Below are 25,531 nucleotides of genomic sequence, written 5' to 3' on the forward strand. Positions count from 1 at the left end.
TAAAAATAATTTTTAGTGCAATTATTATCTGCTTAACTTTCTGAACAGTTGTAGGCTTTGGGAATCACACCATCCTCTGCCTTTCCCCACGAAACCAGTTAAGAAGAAAAACCACTTCACCAATTTTATGAAATCCAACAAAATTAATTAAAATATTAAAAAATGGCTGTCCCTGTGGTGTGTTTTGTTGGTTGTGTTTTGTCATGGGTTTTTGGTTTCAAATGTACAGCTTTGCACATTTACAATACCTTCAATATCCTTCTCAATTTGGACGTGTACAGAAACACTTTCTATTATTACTGTTTCCTCATGTCCTGAAATTCCATTTGGTGAGGAAAATTTAGCCCCTAGGCACTGCTTTTAGTATTTTATTTTCTTGATATTTCTATTTTATAGATAAATTTGTACAAGTATATTACTGATGTGTTAAAGGGAAGATGTTACAGCCAGAAAATGTTTTAAAATTTTTGCCTAAAATAATATTGAAAGTCAACCTTAAAAAAAAAAGGAAGGAGTATGGGGGCTGGGGGAGAAAAAAAAATCCAGACAACTTTTGTACAATTCTTAAAAATATTTGCTACTAGCACCCTCTTCTGAATACAGGAATTAAGCAAACTTCCTCTGCCCTGCATTTGGCTTTAGAGAAAAAACATTCCTGACCCCTGGCATTATATTACCTGTTACAAGACAAAAGACCTTGAAGTGGTTTTTGGTCTTTTTGTCACATGGCATACATAGATTTTTCAATCAGTGAAATGATATACAAAGTGAGGTAACAGACTATAAGCATAACAGATATTTTATTTAGTGGCAAAAGTTTGCATTCTAAGTTCATACTGGTGAGATCTCATACACATACATACCTGGGCATGTATGCACGTGTGAACACTTGTGTATGCACGTACAAAACCATTAAAAATCCTTAGCTCTTTGAGAACTGAACTTTGTGAGATCCAAGGCAGAAGCTGAGATGACAAACGAGGGCTAAAACAAACCAGGTCTCCTCGAAAAGGCCAGTGGAATGCCTCCCTGAAACATGACAGCACTGCGAGGAGAGTGCTCGTGAGTTTACCAGTGTGACACCTCATCTTAATTCAGATCAGAATTGTACGTATGCCATTAAAATTCTATCTCTCTTCTTGTTTGGGATCATGAACTTATGCACCATATCAACAGGACTTATTTGTTCATCCAAAATAAGTAAGGCTCTGTAACTCCTTTGCAAGTGATATGAGTTTTGAGGTGGCAACCTTGTAATTACCAGCATGAGCCTTTTTCTCTGAAAGTATATATAAAAAACAAAGCCCCAAAACCATTTTCAAACCACAGGATATGTAAAGGTCCAGATTTCCCTTCAGACGGAAAGGCAAGTCAGCAGCATGGGTGAGAAACCTGACGAGACTGCTAAAAAGATTTGATTAAAAGTGCCTTTTAAAAAAATTCAGTGAAGGTAGTTAACAAAAACAAAAAATCAATTTGCAAGAAATTTCCCCTTTACATTTTAATTGGCTTTCTTTGTTAAATGCTTACGTGCTCACTGAGTAACAAATTTGTCTGTTACTGAAAGGAAAATTCCTATGTGGCTGTTAAGAAATAAAGAATTAAGACTAATCAAAATTGATGGCCAAAAATTTCTATCTGCTACTTTTAACAGATCTGTGTGAGAGACTAACATACGAATTCTTTGACACAGAATTAGTGCCATAGAAGTATCTGCATACAAAAAGCTTCAGTAAAAAATTCAGCAATTTAAATTTGATTGGCAAGCTTCAGGAAACCTTGCTGAAGAATTCTGCATGAAATTATGCTCAGCTACCCACTCTGCCCTTCCATCAGAAGTGACCAGCTCTATAGTAGTCAACAAAAGGGACCATGTATTTGCACCTCAACAATTTCAGAGCACAGTCTCCTATAGTTAATACCTCCACATAAAGTTAAAACTGACAAAGGTGGCAACGAAGCCAGACTGTATTAAGGGGCTGCTTGGGCAGGTCACACTTTACTTCCTGACAATGGTGCTCTTGGGCATGTAGTGCCTGGCCCAGATCAGGATTATTTCCATTGTCTGCAGCAAGGTATTCCAGAATAGACTCATGCAGAAATCAGTGCTCTTAGTCCCACTACGAATATAGCACACATATGAGTGGGCACAAGAGCTATCCTGGCACAGTGGGAATCCTGAATATCATGCCTGAGACTGTCTCCTCTGAACTACTATCACAGACAAGGGGGTTTTATCATAAATATTTCAATGGTCTGAACACAGCAGTAAATACAAGTTATGCGTGGGTGGACAATACCGAGTATGGACTGAATAAACATACCATGTGCACAGAATCACAAAGCACAGCACAGCTATTTCGACTTTCACCTCAAAGTCTTTTAAATGCTGACTATTACTTAAACATTCACTAGCTGAATTTTACTTTACACATCTGTGTTCTTTCCATCTCCTTTCGAAAGAGGAATGAAGTGAAGAGTGTTGCAACTTCGGATTTTTCAGACATTTTCCAGAAGCCAAGCGACCAAAGATTTATTTAGAGCTTGCTCTCCATCAGATGCCTTCTCTATCATCTCACAATACTTCAGCACTGCTTGCAAGAGATCCCCAACTTTCCAATCTCTTTCTCGCAGTCTTCTGGAAAGCTAAAGGGGAGACAGAGGAACACAAAACAAAATATTTTGACTGGGACATCCTGATTAACAGTTACAGAAGTTATTCTTGAAACATTAGGTCATAAGAGATCAGTTGTAATGAGTTAATCACGATTCCCACATCTATAAAAACAAAAACTTCCGCGAGAATCAGGCACTCTTCCTTAAGACAGTTTTCACAGCACTTTCCTCTGGAGGGAGCAACATTTTCACATTATGTGGTACCACAGGTATGAGGGCTGTGGTTCATCAGGACTGCAGAAAACAGGAAATTCTGAACACAAGATTAAGACATATGCCACCCCTCCCATGCCAATAATGCAGATATAAAAAGACAAAACTCAGTCTTAATAAAAGGATGTGGATTTTCCTTTCACAACATATAGTGTGGTTCGGGTGGCACAGATGCTACCCTCAATGAAAACAGTGTCTTCAGAGCTGGGAAATTATAACATCTTGGCACAGAAGAAAAGTTGATGATTAAGTTAAACTACCACTCAGGACCAGAGATCAGCACAGCTGAAAACATTCTTTTTTCGCCCAGGGTCCAGGCAAAAAAATCTTCCATTGCTTATGTGTCAAGCTGAGCTATAGGTAAGAAAACGTGCCCTGAGAAAAGAATGAATTTGCCAGTTTGCCCAGGAGTAAAAAAAAAAAAACAACAAAAAAAAAACTTTTAAGGTTTTTTTAAAAAAAATTTAAGAAACCTTAAAAAATCCAACACCCACACATACAAACTTTATTCTCTGTAGTTTTCCAGACATCTGTGAATGCTGCATTTAGTAATCACAATTTAGACACTTCACTTATTCTTTGGAACCGTAGATTCTTATTGGCTTTTATAGTCCCTACCATGACATTCTATATATTAAGTTTAAAAAAAGTCATAAACAGCATTCAGGGAAGTATCTTCCACAGCTACAAAATTAAAAACTCATGAAGTTTCTACTATGAGCCCTGCCAGATTGCAATACAAAATTCTATTAAAAAATGAAAAGGAAGACAGTTTTTCCCTGCCTCTTCACTTAGGTGATATTCCAACAGCAACAAAGGAGGTCATGCAACTGACAGAAGAACGTGGACATAAAAACATGTATAAAGCAATTAACTTCTTGAGCAAACAATTAACTTGAACAAGCAAAAAAAAATCATCTCTAATCCTGAGCACAATTTACCCTGAACGCCAAAACATTTCTCAGTGGCAAAAAAGCACATCTTTTCTACATATAACAAGACTGAAATCCGTAGTTATTTCTGTGAATTTTAGAACAGAGCACAGGAAGTAAGAGGTTCATACTCTATAGCACACAATTTTGTAAATGGTGTTTGTTGGTTTTTAAAAGAATGGACATTTTTCTTTCCTCTGCTAGAGGAAAGTTTGGCTAATATCCAAACACCCACCTACATTTCAGCATAAAATTCTATCCAAAGAAGACTCCACCATGGTAAAACTACAGAGCTGGCACCTGCCTTCACTAATCTGTTCTATTTTAACTTAGAGTTCAAAGTTTAATCTCACTATTTCTTTAGATGACTAATCTGTTTCTTACTGTCAGACCAGTGAAATGTTAAGAGTTTAATCAGAATAGGAATCTTAAACCAGCTAGGTAAGGTCTGAGTAAAAACTGAATATATATGTTTTGTTTAATCCAGGCACTTGCATATCCACTTTGTCAGGCTTCTCAAAGAAGAACTGTCTATTCTAATTTGCTGGTTTCTTGTTATAGCTCCTAACACATGTAGTTTGTTTCAAACATCAGTACTCAACTTCTTTCTGCCTTGCTGAGCATAACATGCACCCTTAAGTAAGAGTTCACACCCAGCTGCAGCAAGTAACACCTTGCCTGACACACACCAGGAGTATTTTTGCCTTTTGTACAGTCACATCACATCAGTGGCTCAGTGCCCTGCTGTGATCAGCTAACACAAGCCTTTCCTCCCTTCCAGAGAAAACCAGCTGCTTACACCGAACACTACTGGGTTTTTTCAGGGTGACCTGAAGCCCGGGTTCACTCCCAGTAACCGAGGTAAGTTACCGAACACCTGTGTGATGGCCAAACCCCAGAGCTGGCACGGCCAGGTGGGGTTGGTTTCCGCGGGCTGCAGCGCCCTCTGGAGGTGTTAGCTCAGCTGTACAAGTGACAGAGCTGACAGTGACTGTGTCTAATTAAAACCCCTGACTTTGGGACAGAGATCATTCCAACTGGGACGTGGGATGCAATAAAAAAAACTAACAGGTAATCCTGCCGCCGGGGAGGGAAACAGGATTTCAATTTGTCCTAACCTAACTGCACCTGGAGAACTAAAAACAGTCTATAGAACTATGTGAAACAATTAACTACTGTAGCATCTTCAGGACTGCATGAGTACTGCTTGCCTGAAGGTCTTATGTTTCATCTTTAGGTGTCAACTCGGTATCAATTTATGACTGAAGTGTCAAGCAGAAAAATATAATTTTTTTAGGAGTGCATATATAACAAACACTGCTATTTTCCAGCATATGTCACCTTATTAAGGTAGCTAGAGTGGTGCTCAGATACACAGCGAACTAATGGTATCCTTCCTGTGTGTCTTGAGGCATTGGCTCAAATTGTAGCATTACAAGTTTGAAATCTATTAACTCAGAGCCAGCAGAAGAATGAGAGACTCAATGAAAAGTTAAAAAAAGGGGCACCTACCATCTATTTTTTGCCTCACATATTATGTTGCAGTATAAGATACAGGTCTCTCACATATACAAAAAAATTAACACCTGTGGTCCTACCACTGTCCTACCTGAGTATTTGCAACACTGCAATTCACATACAACAAGCATGAAACAGATGAACAGATCTCCAAAAGATGAGGTCAGAATGATTGTAGTCCCTAAGCCCAACTCCTTCACATCAAAAAAACCTCAGAGAATGTTCTCAGGCACGTGAGAACAGACAAAGTGAAGTATTTTCTTCATGACACTTACAAACCTTAACAGAAGGAACATACGCATATAAGGATTAAACCCAACAATTTCAAGTAAAACAGAAATGGAAAAAAGTATTCTCATACTGCCTTCCAGTTTGTGAAAGCACAAAGTCCAATTTAGTGTCAGAACTGATGTACAAAAACCACAATCCGGAAATAATTCTAAAACATAACTAAGCTCTAGAAAAGGAGCATAAGGGATATATTCCTACATGCCTAAAAAACATTTCCTATTTTTCTTGGTTATTTCAAATAAGAATGCAAGACTTCCTGTTCTTGAAATTGAATACACATGCCACACAGTTACACGGGCAAAAAAAACCCCACCCCAAAATCATCATTCATTTTCTGGGCTAGAAAGGGAGAAGAATTAGGGAAATTCAGACCAGGTACCATCTGGACTGGCCTGTAGGTACCTTTCACACTCTTAACACAAGTCTACAGTAACTACGTGCCATGTATTCACACATCCATCTAAGTCTGGGAACCTGTTTTGTCATACTGACCTCTGTAAAACCAAAATAAAGGCATCTAAGAATTAAACAACCTTACTGAACCTCCTTTCCTAATAGCTTTGGTTTCAGTTACTTATAGAATAAAGACATACTTAATATTTACTTAGAAACTAAACTTCTTGCTAACAAGAAAAATGTGTCCTTGCTAACACAAAAACCCTAGGCAGAATATATTAAGTTAGAAATTAATTTGCATGACCAAGTCTTCAGAAAGCTTGGATTTATAGGCAATTAAATAAGTAAAAAATACAAAATTTTCACTGAAGAAAAATGCTGTAATTGCATCCTTTTTGGAGTAAAACACTTGTGAAACAAGCTACCTCAACTTCAATTAGTACTGTTTTATGTACGGTATATACAGAGGCTATACAGGCTTTTCCACTTTGACCTCTCAGCATTTAAACAATTATTTTCCTCAACAGTGAATGCCTCATTATTACTGAGTAGAAACAAAGCAACAGCAGCTGGTATATCACAGCACATGGAAGTCAAGAAAATCCCTCCTCTCTCCCACCACCCGTCAAAGCCGAGTACTTACCAAGACAAACTCCCTCATAGCAGTGTCACGGAAGTGAAGATCAGACACTTCTGTCTCAGAAGCTGCCAGCCACTGGAGCACTGCTCTGAGCTGGGGGTCCACTAGATTTGGTTCCAGATCAATATTCACTATGGATAAAGTCTTTCGAATTTGCTCCAAACCTAACATTAAAAATAAAATCATCAAATCTGTAGCTCTAAATTGTTTCAAAAAAATCGCTGCAGTTCACTGTTTATAGACTATATTACCTTAGAAAACCTAATATACACAGGCAGGATAAAAGGAAAAAATCATGCTGGTCTGAAGTGTTTCACTACTTTCACCTAAGTGCTGTTTATCTCATTTACAACTGTGTGCAAACGTGGCTGAGTATTGAAAGATACCTAACCGATAATATATATTCCAAATGCCAAGGAATTTAACATAGCCTCTCAAACTGGACTGCAATGGCTCTCACATGGTCCATTTCCCACTGATGTTTTTCTCCCTCCATCTGCTGGTTTTATAAAAGTGTGTATTTCAGAATTCTTTCCTGTACTTGTAAGATAGTTTCTGAGATACTCCAAAATATACTGTCAGTTTTACTGAGGCACATCCAATTTTTCAACATTTCTTTTACAGCATAAGTTCCAAAAATTAACTCAGTGCTAAAAGAGCAGTTGTGTTAGTAACACTCAGGAACTACAGTGTTGTCATCTTCTGTTCCCACACCGAGTTTATGTGTCCAGCTAGCACAGGAATCCTTTGTCACACTCTCAGAACCAACAAAGCATGTACATAGTGCTCTCCAAGCTGCTCCTGAAGTCTCTATTTCCAGACTACTGAACTTAACTCTCTAGAAATATGGAATGTATTTGCAACAAAAATGTGCAGTTTACCTCAATCTCACTACTCTTCCAATCAAGGTTATGAAAACTGAGGTATGTATGGGATTCATTCCTAACTGGCAAAGTTAAGCAAGTTGAAATAGATTCCCCCAGGAAGTAAAAGACTAGTGGAACTGTCAAAGAGAAGTGTGCATTTCGTGAGTAACAGTATTTTTCTAGGAGCCCCAAAATCTAATTTCTTTATAGGAGAAAGAGCCAATTATAAAAAAAACCCAATGATGACAACTGCTGGAAAGCTTCGTGGTAATGTATCACTGGGAAATTTTGATATGCAGTTTTACAAAAAATAAATGTACATTTGGTAATAACAAGGCTTTGTTTAAAGTTCTTTAGAGAACAAGGCACAGTCAGCTTAGAAAAAGTCAGACATCTCTAGGTATGTCATGAACACATCTTCCAAATGTGCAAGACCAGGTACAAAGGTTTTCTACCTAGCAGATTATTTAAATGGTCCTACAAAGAAAGCAACAGAAACAGACTTTTCAAAACAATAGTGAGAGGGTAAAGAAATGAAATTGGAAAAAATTTCACTAGAAAATCCTTAGTACAGTAACAAAGCCGTTTGTTGCACTACAGACAGTAGGTGACACCTAAACTGTATAATGAAAAAAACCCCAAACACTATTCTAACTAAGCAATTTTAAAGTTTGAGATGCTAGAACTTTTTTGAGACCAAAAGAAAGCAATGGTATATTTATAAACTAGATGAAATCTACAGAGCAGAAAGTATTTTAATCATAATTCTACTGAGGAAAAAAATACTCAGTAATTTAGTTTTCTTTTAACCTTACAGTCACATCTGATTTAATAAAATAGAATGATGATGTTTATTTATGTTCATTTTTCCAGGAGCTTAAATAGAGAAAAAACACCCAAAACCAAGCCTACACCGAGACTAACTGAAGATGTGCAACATGGCTGAATATCCTCTGTAAGCAAGTAGCAGAGGTTTCTTGAAATGCCGATTCCATCTTCAGAGATACCCAACACACAGAAAAGCTGTTACAACTTGCTCTAACATCAGCTCATCTTAAAACCACCTTCATACACTGTGTGTTCAGGGTGTTTTCATTTCAGTTAACAACCTTTGGTGCTTCAATCAGACTGGAACCAGAGTGCCGAGGTCTTCTACAAAACCAGAAAGCTGTAATAAGATTCTGGACAGACCCTATTCGATACTTCACTATGAAGAAAGAGATTACAGCAAATACATCAAATCCAAGATTTTTTCACTGTTTCTCTTGACTGTCTCCCAAGGTTAACATGCCCAGTTTGAGCAACTTCTTCAGCATCTCGAACACAGCCATGTGGATGTATTGCCACGGCTCCATATCAATTATTTTACAAAAAAGTTATTCTATGCATATAAATTTATACTTTCAACAAGCTGATCAGAGTTCTCTCCCTTAGGTTTTTAAGTACATGTGAGGATCAGAGACTAGCATTTCCCAGAGGCTGCAAATTCCAGTGCATTAAGAGGTGTATGTAGGGTATTAATACATTCTGACACTTGACTGACATCTGTTGTGATGAATAGTGATAATAGTGTTGTCACCTTGTTTTGCAGACTACAGAAGAAAAAATTTAACAAAATAATAAATGCAGAGTACACAGTACAAGAACAGTAGTATATATGCCTGAACTGACATACCTTCTACAGCACCCTTCAAATCTTCATCTTTATCTTCTGTTCCATCACTGTATTTTAAAAATAAAACAAAAATGAAAATACAATCCAATAAATGCACAATAAATGTAGTAAATCCTAAGACTATAATGAAGGTTAAAGGACAGGCAAATCATAAAAAATTAAGAAGTGATCATGAAACGATGCTTTGCTTCTCACACCATTTCACACTAGAAACAGATTTTTCATCAACTTCACAAGATTTGCTCTTAGAACAAGAAAGGAGAAGAGAGAAACAAAGAGAATGATGTCAAACAAGAAGGACTGTAATATGGAGATAGTTTAAAATACAAAAAAACTTACTAAGGAGTTTTGCTTCATATGTGAAAAGGTTGAGCCATCTTATAATACAGATATGCATAGCTATAGGTTATTCAAAGCTCTAAGTCACAAGCATTCTATAAAAATCAATTGCTAAGCGATTTTTAAAGTTTCCACAAGCTAAAGGAAAGAAAAAAACCAACAGAAATCCTGTAGGAAGCAAGCTCTAGTCTGCATGAAAATACATAAATCTAAAGACTCATAAAACTACAAGCAAGAACATGCAAAAAAGGGGCCTTTCATTTTGCAAGCAGAACATTCATCAGTTTAGCATGGCAAAATTTAATCATTCAGGATGGATTAATTAATTAATGAAAAAATCAAACCATGATTAAGTGAGAAGAGTGTGAATAATGTATCAGCATAAAAAATGTGCTGTGTTTTTATTTGCCAAAATGATGATTTCATGCATTACTTAGGAGGAATCCACCTGGTTTATATTTCTCAACTCAACCAACCTGTCTGATGTTGGAAAGGATAAATTCTCCTCATACATATCCCCTTCTAAACCAAGACTGCTCCAGCTACTGCTGTTACCATTACTGCCAGGAGAAGAAGAAAACACAGCTGAACTAGAAAAGAACAACAGCTGAAACTAGAACCTTAATTTTCCTTACAGCTGTTTTGTCAAGACATTTATTGCAAGAGCACTGAAACTTCCCAAACAGGTTTGCTGGAACAGAGTATCAATGTGACTGTCCGCGCTACTGAGGGCAGCAATGTGCAAAATAATGCAGAACTAGTAAGTTTCACTACACAGGTGAAAGTACCAATTTGTATTCATTAATTTTCCAGATCAGTGCTAGCAGGAGTTCTGTCCCTAAGACTGAACACTGCTCATTATTTATACAAGCTCAACAATTTCAAAATGATTACTCACAGGAATATGGATTACAACTGTAATAAGAGTTAATAAAATTATACATTGTGAAGACAGCTGCACAAATAAACTCCTTCCATCTCATTCCAAAAATCCAGCAATGATCCCCAACAGCCTGAGAAGAAGGAATTCTTAGAGTAAATAACTTTTTTTGTTTTTAAATTCTGAATATTGTTCTGCAAGTTCATCTTTTAAAACTCAGGGGGGGTTATAAATCTGTGAAGACAACACTAAAAAGATTATTTCACTCACAGTTCTTAAGAATATTGCATTTATTCCATGACTACATTCAACCCAATGCAAAGAACTGAAAAAATTGAGTACATCCATACACTGGTACATTTTAGTCACTATAAACTGCCAAGTTTATTAAGCCTGTGATTATGCACAAGATCGAGCTACCCATATGATTAAATCTCTGTTCCCCAACTTCATACCTCCCCCAGAGCATGTCTGGAAGCCTTCCAAGAACAGGACTTCCATATATCCAGCATTCTCTGAGAAAGCTAGATTGTCTATGATTGTATGAGAAGCCATGAAGTAACTCCAGAGAACAACTGCTGCAAGATGCTTTCTTCACCTCAGTTCTGTGTGACTGTTAAAGCTCTTTTCCACTCAATACCACTCAAGGCAAGTAGCAAAATGGTGGAACAACACATTTCAAGAGAGACACTTATCTCCTCCACGAATCTGCCAGTAACAGTATCACCTATTGGTGTGCTTTGTTCTCCAGTATGCCTGCTTGGATCCTAATTTCAAAAGAGTGAAGTAACAGCAGGTTAGCAAGCCTGCAATATAAACACATCCTAACAGGAAAGGAATTGCATGAAGCTGCAGGTACTTCAGTCAGCACATTATTGCTTATTTAGACTACACATCCAAAGAACAATCAAACAGTTCTCTCTTTATGCAAACAAGAAAAAAGAACATTAAAGAGCATAAGCTTCCAAAGAAACTCACTTGCAGAGAATGCAAACCTGGTCTTAAGAACATTTCCCAAGCTATTGTGTGAGACCACCACACTACATAGGAATTATTAAATTTGGTTTAAATTACAGGTATAGAAAAGATTTAATGTATCCTATTGATATCAATACTCTGCACTCACACAGCCTCTTTCACTGAAAGTTGTAGATGCATAACACAAGTGGAAGTAAAAGCTGCTCCAGTTCTCAGACTAAAGGAAAAAGTATTTGCAATCTAACAGAGTAACTCTGCACACTACCATTCTGACTAGGTAAGAGACTTAATACCTTTATGGAAGTCAAACTTAGTCTAAAATAATCATACGTATTGTACCATATGATTACCAGCTATGAGAAAGGTATGAGACCTTTTTGCAACATGACCTTTATTTTAAGATGCTAAATTAACAGACTTTATTTAAAAGTCCTGTAACCACAGAACAAGCAATAAACAGACAAAGGCATCATAATGCTTCTATAATGGTTCATGCAGATTTTCAACATGAGCCAGCAGAAGAATAACAAGAAAAGCAAGAGGCTTCTGCTCTGAATTACAACCTAACCCGGATGTTCTGAAAAAACCTACCTCTAAGCCTACGCTTATACCTACACATTAACTGCAGAGAAAGCTTAAGACTATTTTATTTCTAAATTTAAGTCACTAACATTATGTATGAAAAACACAAGACACAAGCACTCCCTTGCATCACTAACTTTACCAAGTTCTCTAAAGAACTTTCATTCACATGGAACTGCCCATGGGAAGTGGTGAATTAATTCCTTGTTTTGCTTGTGTGTGGCTTTAGCTTTACCCATTTAAACTGTGTTTATCTCAACCCACGAGTTTTCTCACTTTTATTCTTCCTGTTCTCTCCCCCATCCCACATTGTAAGGAGTGAGTGACTGGCTGTATGGGCTTGGCTGCCAGCTGGGGTTAAACCACAACAACAGTGCTACTACTGAATCTTGTGTAGTTACAGGTCTCCCCTGGCTATCTTTTTTTTCACTCAGGGCAATAAGCCCAGATCCTGTCACTTCCACCTGCTAAACCTCAGCAACACAAATGAACACATGCGCTGCTACCAAGCCACAGTTAGTTCTGTAAAACAAGCTGATCAACTTGTGTATGCCAGTCTCTTCTGCCAACACCTTGCTGTACAAATTATGCCTCCCCTGCTATGACTAATATGCCAAATTAGGTCATTCCTCCTCTAATAAGTCACAGATTTTATTTCAAATTATATCAATTACCTTTTTTCATTTAAATCTATTTTGGGGGTGATAAACAAATAACAAATACACCACAGGCCTTAGTCCAGTGATGTTTTTATACCCTTTTTTCCCCCAGTATCAACTAACCTATATTTTATTCTCTATTTGTAACTGCCAATATGCTGAATATTCTCCTTTATACTCTGAATTTCGTTATGTAAGTCTAACTCATTTTCACTCACTCAACACGATATTTTATTAAAATAAATCTTAATGTATTCTTTTAAAAATTATTGAGTTGTATGACTGCTAAATTATAGCAGTGGTTTGATTAAATTATTTAGTTAAGTAAAACATGAAAAATATTGCAGATATTTAACTGAGCAGTTTCACTTTGGTACTAAATAACCTATTTGTGTATTACATAAGAAAACATGTCTCCAACATTTTCTTTATCCTCAGCGATGCTGGAAGTACTAACTAAAGGAAAAAACCTCTCCCCCATTCTGCTATTCTTCAACAGAAATGTTGAACTTTCTATACCAACATAAGTGTTGAATCAATCATAAAAAACTATGTTAACCCGTTCCTCATATATTCCTTATTTAGGACAGGCCACAACTCTCAATATAATTCTCTCTGTCAAGAGGCAGAGACATTGCAGATTTTAAAATTCCCATTCTAATCTTTGCTAGTTATCAACCAGGCAGGGAAGGTGTAATGAGAAGCTCTGTGGAAAAAGTTACTACCCTGAGCAGGTACGTACCAATATTACACTCCTGCAAGTCCATGGTTAGTAGTATATCAATACTCCATCAATATCAGTTAGAGTAGCTTAAAAATTCCAGCCCCCAAAAAGACAAAAATAGCTGTAAAAGCTCCTCATGCAAATTAAGCTAGTATTACTTCTTTTCAAGAATAAATGAATTTATATAAAACACATTTGCAATGATTAAGTTTTAATATTTTAAGCACAGCTTATAAAGAGTACTCTCAAGTTCTATTTTACATAGGATGGTTGTTTTTAAAATGCCTACATCTTTTGCTAATACTTACATTTTATATGTGTAGTTTTACTTGATGCAACTCCCTGACACCAATGACAATGCACACTCCACGTATTTGACAGAGTATGAACATTCATGGCCAACAACATTTTGCAGGAAAACAAAACCATAATATTTGAGCCATTTTTAACAAAAAAATCATTGTGGGTTGAAGACAAAATAATCTCTTCTCCCCAAGCCCCATGAGAAAATCACTTGATGACAAGTTATTTTGTGTCAAAATAACTGTTTAACTATGCTACCATGTTTATAGTTACCTGTCACTGAGGTGAAGAAAACTGCTGCTCTCATCAGGATGTTCATCTTCAAAACTTAGATTGGACCAACTCCCAGTGCTATCATCACCAATACTAAGACTCATCTGCTGGCTAACAATAGATTCAACAGAGTGAAATCCTTCTCTTCCAACAGAGCTAAACAAAAATTTAAGACAAAAACATCACTGCATTTCATGCTGATCTGTGTTACTTCATTCACAGCAATTTAACACCATTTCAAAGACAATAAATTCCAAGGAAAAAGAAAAAGGGGGAAATCCCTTAATTTGTACCCTATTCTCAACACAAGAACAGAGCAACCAAATGAAGTTGAACATCAACAGGCTTAGGTCAGGAATTGCTCCTTGGAATTCTTTCACTAGAAGTCAGAGGCAGTGGCACAAATAATTCTCTCATTTGGAAGGTAACTTGCTGGAAAGCACAGAAGACATTGTAGCCTTACAGGCTGTGTATCAAGGTACACTTTTACAAGCAGAAGACTTACCATAGGACAGTTTGGCTACTTTCCCCAACCTGCTCTCAGTACAAGCACGGAGGTGCTCTGCTATTGTATGCAAAGCGCTTACATATGAGCTGGGGTTTAAAATGTTAGGATTCCATTCTTGGGAAAGGTCTTTCTGTAGAAAATAGATTGCTCTTCCATCTCAAGAATGTGTAGCAATACATTGACTTGTACAGAATTTATCCCTCAGGAAATAAATTCAATTTTTTTTACCCCAAAAACAATCAAGCAAGCATGTTCCACAAAAGGTAGTCTTTAGAAGACACTTCCAAAAACTGATGTAAAGAAGCTTGAACGCCTTATATAAAAACTTAGAAAATGAGAACATAACAGTTATGAACTAACTTTCAGGGGCAAACTGTGATATTATACATATACATATGAAGTAGTAGAAAGTTCAAGAAAGATGATCATCCTACTACCATCATAGCAAGCAGTCACTGTAACATTCATTATCTCAAAAGCCAACCTTGACCACATCACTGATAACACTGCTCCAGTGAGCATGAATTTGTGCAAATATGCAGCTTGAACTGGAACACGTCGGGGTAATACAAAGGTTGTTTTTTTCTCTGTTTTTATTTACAGTTATACCAGCACTAGCAGCAGTTCTCTACACGGCACAAGGCAGCTCCTCAAGAAACATATGCATCACACACTAGATGACATTGCAAGAAACATAAATTTTGTCACAGTAAAACCCTAATATCTCCTCCTTGTCACAAATTTACTAATAAACCGTATCTCTTTGAATCCTGCATTTTGTTGTTGCCATATTCTAACTAGAATTATGTCATCTTTGATACTGTAAGTATAGAAAAGCAACACTATATTACCACTATCTTTTTTTGCCACACATTGATTCAGGACTCAACCCTGTTGTGCAAAGACATAATATACAGCTCATGACCACTTTTATGCTGTTAGTGTGTGTTTCATATCAAACCCTGAAAAATTTAGTTCAGTCCCACTGTGGCCTTTAGGCACTGAACATACAAAAATCAATTTCATTGTTCATCATGTCCCTCTAGACACTTCTTTTCTTGGAAAGAAGTGTACAGAAGGAAGAGAAACCTGTGTGAGGAATTCCCCTCAAAAAACCAAAACAGATTTTTAGCAATATATAAACATTACTTCAAATAAAAAAAACCAACATGGTTAAGGATTCCTGAAGAACCTGAAGAAATTTCACTCTGATCATTGCACAGTCGTTTTAAGAACCAGTTGCATGCCATGTATTTCCTATTTGCAGGCCTATTAAAGGAAACAGTATGTCAGCCTTTGTCTACTCTATTACTATTTTATAAGCCAAAGTGTAGCTTAGCAAGTTGTTTTTTTAAAAGGCTGAAGGTTTTTTCCCCCCAAAATAAAAGAAACTATAACAACACAGCCATAATCAAAATTAAACCTTCATACCAGAAAGCAATGGTTTGTATGGACAGCATCAGATGTTGAAGAAGAAATACATATAGGGAACAAACCTGGATTCTGTCATGGCTCACTGACCAACAAAACCTGTAAGGGCTAGTATACTCTACTACAGGTAGTATTTTCAAACTAAAATAGTAAGTGCCACTTATTAGTTCCCTACTGAAACATAAGCATGCTGATATACACAAAACCCTTGGTTTCAAGTTCCCACAGGTGTAGAAAAAGCTTTTTTTTCCTAGTTCTGAATAATTTAAATATCTCCAGAAGAATAAAAAGAAAACATTCAGAACATAAAATGCGTATTTCTGAGAAAATACATACTAAAATTCCTTCTGAGCACATATTTGTATTAACAATCCTTTCTATGGCACAAAATGCAACAAATAAGAGAAAATTAGTATTACCTTATGTTAACTGCCTGACCAATATTAGTCATAGCTGATGTCATTATTTCAGTAGTAAGGCTTTCAGCAAAACTGACTCCATCTTGTCCAATCCCACTGTCAGCTGTCAAGCTTGTGTAACTCAGCTCTCTTTCTGCTTTGTCTACTGCCGCAGCAGCCCCCTTGCCTGAAAACACTGTCTTCTGTTCTACATCAACATGAATTTTGGGAATATCAAGCTGAAACACTCTTGAATTTTGACAGGCACCACCCAATCCAGAATGAAGAAAATGCCTCACTGGAATGCAGGATTCTTGTGCAGGTAGATGATGAGACATACTTTCTGTACAGTACCGATGTTCCTTCATACTGCAGCATCTACAGACAGTTCCAGAAAAAGGAGACAGTTTCTCAGTATATGAGAGTTTATCCTCATTTTTTCTGTTTTCAGCCACATGGAGAACAGCTGATTCTAAACTCATTTCTAGAGTATCATCCACTACTTTCCTAGCATATTGTTCTATAGCTTGAATTACACCTTCACTGTAGCCATTTTCATTTATACTGCCTGTGCTATGATACAGTTTATGACCTGGGGAGAAAGGAAGAAATGCCCTAGAAAACCCTGTTTTAATGAGATCCCCTGTGACCTCATCAAATCCAGTCTTTTTATACAGACAGGAATCTGTTAGAGACTTTGGCAAACATGCTCCTGACATTTTTAGTTTCTTCCTGACATCACAGGTGATACTGTGAGCGAGGGATTCTGAAAAATGCAGCAGCTCTGCACATTCTGCTCTCCGAGCGCCGACACTGCGTTCGCACGTTTGGCCTTCGCAGCGATGAATGCTGCTCTTCACTTGCTGTAGTGAATCTTTATTCACTGCTTTGATCAGCTCCAGCTTACCATCTACCTGTGTGTTCTGCCCAGGAAATGCCTTTCTGTTGTATCGCAATCTGGTTTTCCTAGCAGCTTGCTGCAGGCCTGACTTGATAGACCTGTAAGCCACTCTGCTGGCATACTGCTCCATTAACAGCTCAGCACTGCCACCTTCTCTCTTCAGAACTCGAATAATGTGATCTGCATATTCATCAGTCACACTTTCACAGCTTGGGTATTTGGAAGTCAAACCTGTCATGCCTGAACCTGGCGGTAAAGGAAGTACAGATGAATCTCTCTCCCCTGGCCACTGGTCCCATACTGAGCCACACTGATCTTTTGAACTACCATCTTTATCTTTCCTCAGATAAAAGCAATCCACTTGGCAGTTAACCCGCTTCAACCTCAACAGTTTACAATGCCGCGACTTCACTACTTTCTTGGCCTCACTGATGACTTTTCCTGCCATATCACCTGCATAATTCCATAAAGAACTGCACGTCTCTTCTGGAATATTTATATATGCAGTATATCCACATTTTTTCTTCTGCATACCTAACTGAACCTGCCTAGCAGCTTCTCTTTCATTTATTTTGCCATCTAAATGGGAAGCAGCCATTTCAGTCGCTAATGAAATGATATGGCTAGCTAAGCAATCTGCATACTGAATTGTTTTTTCCAAATGCTCCTCTTTCTCTACAGGCATTTCAGCATGATCTTCATCTTCACTACTTTCCACTTCCTCAGAAAGTGACCGCATGAGTTTCAGCATAAATTCCTCATTTTCCAAAGAGTCACGCTCAGTTTCAGACAAACCAGTAATGGATGGATTGTAGGGTGTAGAAGGTGGTGTTGCAGGTGCAAATTCCTTTGCTAATTCTCCCTTGAGTTTCTTGGACAGTTTTCTTAGGTTCCTTTCAGAACTACCTTGACATGGCACTAAAGGAGTCGGTGGGGGTGTATCAGGCATTAAAGAGGTATTTCCATGTTTGAGACTTGATTTATCTTCCATCTGCAGAGCACCTTCACTGCCAAACGTCACTGAAGAAAAGCCATTTCCATGCAGAAAACTATCAGTCTGCCTGGAATTCAAAGCTCCTGCTGATAGTTTCTGGGCATCATTTTTTTTTGAAGGCTTGTTTAAGCATGTTATTGAACAGCTTCCCATGTCAGTACAGTCCTGTAGAACATGCCTAGCAAAAGTCACAGTGGAACAAGGCAGTGGTGATTTTGAAGAAAACCTGTGTCCTTTTTGTTCCTGCCAACAATCTTTAGATTCTGAAAAACACTGAACAGAATGAGCTGGACCAAGAAATTTACATGGATTATTCAAAGGCATCTGTTGTTGTTCCACAATTACAGAAACATTACTTTGTTTCTCAGCCTCTTGCTTCTTTATCACACACTGTTCTTTTCTACTGGTATCTCCGTAAGTCTGTGAGCTCACATTACACGTTAAGTCCTCACTAGTGTTGCCTAACGCAGTTTTACTTTCATCCACAGATTGTTTTATGACACACTTGGCCAAATGACCTGCAAACATATTCTTGGGGAAGTCTTCACCAATAGCTTGCACATAAGGCTTTTTATCTATTATTTTTCTTGTTACAAAATCTGTATACTCTTCTACTGCTTTTGTTACTCTAGATGAGGTTATGGCTTCATAAGCTTCATTTACTATCATATCTACCATAGTTCCAGAGAAAGTATTAATGCCTTTTGACCCACTTGTTAATTCTGAATTACTGTTCATTGCAGATCTGTTATTTGTTAGTTTGGTATCGTTCTGGTTACAAAAGAGTGATGAAGCACTTTCAGTACTTTGACTGTGATCTGAAGTTAGATATATATTTCTGAAAGAAGTGACTTCCTCCTCTCTCTCTCTGGTTGTGCAAAATGGATGAGTGGAGTCTTTGTATACTTTCGTACTGTCATCAGAATTCAGAGCAGTGGATACTTTTGCTTTGCAAGCATCAGAGGAAACCTGATGCTGACAAATAGCTCTTCCAGCTAACGGCACAGATATTGAACTTACAACACCAGAGGTGCAAAACAGAGCTTGCTGTACTGTATACTCCTTCTTGGAATCTTGGACTGGCTTCAATGCTACCCTATCATTATAGTTAGGAAAAACCGTGGAAGTCTGTGTTGACTCTAACATGCTTTCTGCGCTTACGTATTTAATATTGTCCATGGAAACACTAATGGCTGCTTGTGTTGTGAAGGTCACATCAACCTGAGACAGTTCAATAAAAGCCTCCTGAATGACAGACTCAGACAAATCTCGGGCATAGGATCTTACCACTTTGTCTTCATAATCAAATGATGAAGGCTGTGCAGCTGTAGGTGTTGACGGATAGGAAAACTGGCATACTTCCATGATTCCTTCAAACACAAGTTCTTCAGCAAGGTCTGCCGCAAACCGCGCAACGGTGTTGGTAAATATTTGTTTCTTTACATTACGCAGTTCTTTCAAAGCACCAGTTATAGCCTCACTCACCAAAAAGTTTGCTATCCCATTAATGGCACGCTCCTTCAGGGAGATTGCTCTGCGTCTTCCAATCTCATAAAAAGCCATTTGAAAGACTGAAGAAGTTAACCTAGCAGCCAAATGACAAAGTGCATTGGTGCATGAAGAAACACCTTTCTGCAGGTCTTTAAATGCACTGCCAAAACTTTTTTCAACTAATTCGGTCGCAAATTTTTGAATGCTATCTCTAATCATTAGTGGCTTATGTTTAGTGACTAGTTTAGATTTTGCTTGTGTATCTGGTTCCTTACTAGCTTTTGTTTTGAGGTCTGCAGCTTGTCTTTTTTTCTCCTTCGAAGCAATCCTTTTGTGCTTAGAATCATTTCCTGTGCATACCTGTTCTGATGAGGACTCAGAAAAGAAAACAGAACCCAGTATTTCAAATGAAACACTATCAGCATATGCTGAGTAACTATTACAAGATGCATCATGGTGATTTTGACCTGCCCCATCTCCACAAAGATTAATTCGACACAGACATTCAGAAGAACCACAGCTCCCTAGTGGGCTGAAAGCTGATGTTCTGATAGGGCTGAAGAAGGCTCCATTCTCTTCCCCTGATGTTTTAACTGGGCGAGGGGAATCGGGGACATCAAAGACGCTGCTATATGGCGATTCTGGCTTACGCGGAGTTGGTTTCTTTACATTGGCTGGGAGAGTGGGGCGATCGAACTTGAATTTCTGAGGATTCATTGCAATGCTTGCAGAAGAGAGCTTTTCATGTGCAGTCCTCCTTTTCTGGGAGAGATTCCCTAGGATGGGATCCCTAATAACTTTACAAGAGTTTTCAAAGGCTTGTTCCAGCTCATCAAACTGATCGAAACTATCAAAAAATTCACTTACTTCTGAGTCTGAATCCTCTATACCATCTTTCACTACTGGAATTTTTGGCAGCTGAAGTTTTGCCTTCAAGCTTTTTTGATACCCTTCTTCATCTAAGAAGATGATGGGGCTTGGGCTGGAGCAATCTGACTCAGAGGATTCAGCTGGAGAGGAAGAAAACAATGTTTTATGTAGAAAATTAACACCTTGATCAGGATTATATGGCTTGTAGAAACTCCTTTGTATCCAAGGATCAGAAATTGAGGTTGTAACAGAATTCTTTACTGAGGATGGTCCCTTAAGTCCCAAAATATCAATCAAAGTAGAGGATCTGGCAGATGACTTTCGATGTGCAGAACCCACAAGGATCTTTGAGTCAACGGCTTCTAAACACTGAGCAGGGATGGTCTGTGAAGCAGCATCTCGATGGTTTTGAGAAGTAAAGCTGCACGCACCTGGAAAAAACCAAAAAGATAAAAAGAATTGCTTCAAACCAAGAATATTTCCACAGAACTACAGAAAACTGGAGACAGATTTTAATGGCAACTGCTAGGTTTATTATTGTTTCAAAAATGCTAACTAATCTTCCATGATTAAAGCAATCTTTGATTTTCTTCAAATCCTACTATACAGGTCTAATCACTGAAAAATTAATGTATTTTTAGCACAGGAAGTAGAACCAGATTCGATTTGATATCCATCCAACACCAACATTAGAATCTTTGGGTTACGAATTGACAAACTGTTGTGAAAAGAGCAAAAAAAATTAACTTTTCAATTGCATAATATCCCTTTACAAAACACTATTGCTGTAAAAAAATTACTATTTACATTTACTTTCTTATTAAATCCCAACAGGCTAAATTTCAACTACAAGTCAACAGCATGCAAGAACTTACCAGTACTTTGTATCTTTGAAGGTTCATCTTCATCTAAGTGTTCGAAAGCAGTGACAAAATCATCCTCAATTGAAGAAACTGACTGATTAGTGTCATCGTCTTCTCCATGGGATGATTCTGTTTGGTGTTTTTGTGAAGAGTTTATTTCCACTGCATATCTTATGCCTGTGGTATACTTGCTCAGCAAGGTAAATATATAATCAACTTTGACCCTTGGGAACGAAGGAGACAGTCTCATCACACAAACCACTTCCGGAAGTTGATTCTTGGAAAAAAGAGCAACAAAAAAACAAACATAGCAATCTTAGAATAATTTCAACTGTCAGGGAGTAGCAAGAGATTCTTTCAGTGCATTTTTATGAAGAACAAGTAATTTAGAAATATTTTAAAGTTAAGAAAATGAACTAAACAGTTTGTGTAGAGTGATAGTGTCACCCATTTTCATAACTTCTGCATTCTGTATAAAACATTGCAATAAAACAAACAAAAAAAAGTTGTATAATACAACCCTGACAACATGTACCCAGAAATCTATTAAAGAATGCACATGAAATTTCCAGAGGAAGACAATATTTCAAAGCTTGTTTATGCTGAATAGTACTTCAGATTTTAGGATATTTGTTTCTCCAAGGTATGTTTCATCTTGTATGGAACATAATCAAATTTAACAGGCATGATTAGCCAATATGGCTCTGAGAAGTTTGTTTTAACATTTGTAATTGGAAAGATTAAAATTAACATGGTAATAATGGGAGCAATATTGAAATTAAAATAATGGAAATATATCACTAGCAGTATTTATAATTGCAAATATTTTTTTTGTAAGAAGAGTCCACTGAGTTTTATTAACATTCACATAACTTTTAGCACCTCTAATCTGCCAAGAAAAGTCTGCTGAAGATGAAAGCTATATCTGAGCAGAGATAGGTACCTTGACAAGTTTCATATTCTTTCCAAATCAGCAGTGAAAGGGACTATTGCCCAGCCATGGTTGAGTATTTGTTAAGTATTTTTTGTAAACAATACATCGCAGTTTGTTTTGAGATTTTCTAACATCCACTTTCAACAAACCACAGAAATATAACATTAACGCTCCTGTGGTTAAGATGGTCCAAAACCAAAAGCCAGACAATGTGTGATATGACTAAATTCTTTAGGAGGAGAAATATAGTGCTTTAGACATGCAAGAAGACACAAAATCTTTACCTGTTTCGTGACATAAGGTTTTGCTAAGGTTTTCTTTGCATCTTTTAGAAATATAACCTCATTTTCTTTTAGTTTGCGCAACTGGAGCGATTTCAGAACATCTGGGAGCTCTACAGAAACAGCTGACATCTCCTGATTGAAATAAACAAACATATTGAGAATATAAAATCAAAAAAATAATGGGTAAATGACAATGAGTTATCTCATACAACTCGTAAACAGCAACAACTGCTAATTTTGGTGAAGCTTTTTTCTTCCCTATTTCTTGCTCCACCCCTCACTTATTCTCACAAACTGTGGTGCAAAGCTCAGGCAACAAGCTTTAATTCAGTCATACTCGAAGAGGCTTAAAAGTCATAAAGGAGAATCTTGAAAGCGCTGAGAAGCAGCTGCACATCCTACAAGACAGGCAACTACAAACACTGAGTTCAGCTAACAGTGGTTCTCTACATACTTCTACTGTGCCTCGTTGGAACAGTGTTCTAGCTCCCTATTACTAGAGCACATACTTTTTAAGTATGATCTTGGATAACCTTTATATTTACCTAATAGAGAAGGGGCCTATGAAAGATTTATGATCTTTTCCAACAGCCCAAACACTAGTGAACCCTATGGTTCAAAGGAAATCTCCATAAACCCATTCTGTCCAATTTTCTCTACATTCCATCTAACTCTAAACAACCAATAGTTCTTACCACACTTGAAAGAATGTCTAGTATTATTATAATTAACAACATTAATACAACTCAGAACACAAATGGAGTCACTGTTTCTGCTTTTCATTTTTAAACATCACTCTCTATATACATATATTACAGCTAAACAGAGTAGAAGTGTGGGATTGTACTGTCAACATGCATGTTATGAATTATACTGATGTGTAAATCGCACAGGAAGATTAAATCCTGAACTCACGAAAGTGGCACATCACAGCCCTCCTAGCTTGCTACACTTCCCCTTTAAAAATAGTATTTCCTTATATAATTCTCCAGAACAGTATCTCAAGGCAGAACCATAATACTGACTCCTGCCTGCTCCCCGCCCAGCAATTCACAGCTAGTGGTCAATTCAGTAAAGTTTAAGCTTCACACATGCAACTGTACCATATTAGTAAGTACAGCTCTAGTAAGGAGAAGATTCCAAACCAAAATACTGATACACACAAGTTTTTAACAAGAACAAATCCCAAGCCAAAAAAAATCCACCCACAAAACCCCATGACCAGCTGAGCCCCTTCCCACTCAAACACCTCTCTGAACCAATGCCTTCCCCCTCTCCCTCCCATTTAAGAAAGTTGTTCCAGACCATCCTAATACAAAGACTGACCCCGGTAATATTGCAAACACATATAAAACATTGATTCTAATATTAAAGTAATTATTTTCAGCCTCTCAGTAACATTTAAAACTTAGGTTTTTAGATGTGCAAGATACATCTATTCCATTTCTTGCACACCAAAACTCCACCATTAAAAAAAAATAGGTGCTACTTAGAAGAAAGCACCAGCGCTAAAAAATTATTTTCCGATACAGATAGATATATGCTGTACCTGCGAGTGAGCTGTACCCATCTCTTCAGCAAAACCTATAAATGTAATCTGTAAAATAAATACATGAACATAGTGAAGTACAGAAAAGAACTTTTTTGTTTCCTGCAGATATTTAAGAGTTAAAAATTCAGCAGACTAACATAAAGTTTCATTCTACTGCCATAAAACCCATGCCTTAGGGTAGCATAGCTTGCTCAAACTGTAGCACACAGTCCTACATGAGGAATGGCAATCCTGTACTATTTGACTCGTGAAAGGTCAGACCAGGCTGAAGAGCATATCCAGCATTTAGAACCCACTACATAGAAATGTTTCTAGTGGCCTACTGGCTGGTATATACAGAGCAACACATACAAGCCTGTTCCATCTGTTAAAATACACGGGCTTTTGCAAAGATCAGTGCTCATCTGTCCTTGCTTCAGGCTGGGCACATATAAAACAGTTCCAGTCTGAAATCTGTCCATGCTAATAAACTGTTATACATACGGATATACCAAAGCAAGCATAATGCCAACACATTATACAATTTACCATGTAAATTGATTAGCCTAAGGCTAAAACACAATGGATTACTTAAACCACATGTTTGCATGCCATATCCAAGTAGACAAACCTTTAACATAAAATTTAAATATTCAGCCTACAAAAAGAAAGTCTTGTCAGGCCCAGGAACCTGGAATATGTCAGAAATGTCACCTGTACCTTAGGTTTTGTGCTTGTGGACAGGGCAGAAATTTTATCACATATTGTCCCCCCTCTTCTGTCTACAGGTGTCTTGTATCGTTCAACATGAACAGACCAAAGAGAGTCAGTCATTACTCAAATTTCATTTCAAACGTCACACCTCCTCAGTTCTCATTTAGTATTTCCCTAGTGACAAATCAATAGGGTACCTGCATGCTCAGAAAAGAACCCCAAGGCACTTATTTTTATAACAAGGTTGTCAGAAAATAAATTTTACTTCCATTTGGTAATTACAGAATAAAACACAAAAACTAAATACTTCCACTGATGTTTGAAATTCAGTTTCATATGGCTTGGATTCCATTATTTCAGAGCACTATGCAACAGACTGAATTTTATGTATTCAAGCCACAGCTCATAAGTTTGTAGCAGCTACTCCCATTACTCCAAGGCAGTCAGCTGGTTCTCAAGTTGAAAAATAGCAAAGAACTATGTTTATAAGTATTTATTATTAACCGGTTCAAGCTAACTGATTGTACATACTCAGAATCACTGAAAAGCACAGAAACAGAATAGGAAATGGCTGAAAACAAATTCTATTTTGAACTGTATTTGTGTTTTGAATATGTTCTTTCAAAGTGTGACTGGAAAAACCACCAAACTTTCTTTTAAACTGAAA

At 37.3% G+C, this 25,531-nt stretch overlaps 1 protein-coding gene across 1 annotated transcript in view; it reads right to left on the reverse strand.

Annotated features, from left to right (window-relative positions):
• Window positions 1-2,499: 2,499 nt before the first annotated feature.
• The window catches only part of AKAP11 (A kinase (PRKA) anchor protein 11), a 31,052-nt gene continuing 8,020 nt past the window's right edge, over window positions 2,500-25,531 (reverse strand). The window contains exons 3-11 of the mRNA XM_009078722.1: window positions 24,169-24,216; window positions 22,620-22,751; window positions 21,414-21,678; window positions 16,304-20,969; window positions 13,946-14,101; window positions 10,023-10,106; window positions 9,208-9,254; window positions 6,670-6,830; window positions 2,500-2,646 (exon numbers count right to left, since the gene is read on the reverse strand). Of these exons, the coding sequence (XP_009076970.1) occupies window positions 2,500-2,646; window positions 6,670-6,830; window positions 9,208-9,254; window positions 10,023-10,106; window positions 13,946-14,101; window positions 16,304-20,969; window positions 21,414-21,678; window positions 22,620-22,751; window positions 24,169-24,216 (5,706 nt within the window). The remainder of the gene's footprint in view (window positions 2,647-6,669; window positions 6,831-9,207; window positions 9,255-10,022; window positions 10,107-13,945; window positions 14,102-16,303; window positions 20,970-21,413; window positions 21,679-22,619; window positions 22,752-24,168; window positions 24,217-25,531) is intronic.

This window comes from Acanthisitta chloris, unplaced genomic scaffold (genome assembly GCF_000695815.1).
Source record: "Acanthisitta chloris isolate BGI_N310 unplaced genomic scaffold, ASM69581v1 scaffold2367, whole genome shotgun sequence".
Taxonomy (NCBI): Eukaryota; Metazoa; Chordata; class Aves; order Passeriformes; family Acanthisittidae; genus Acanthisitta; species Acanthisitta chloris.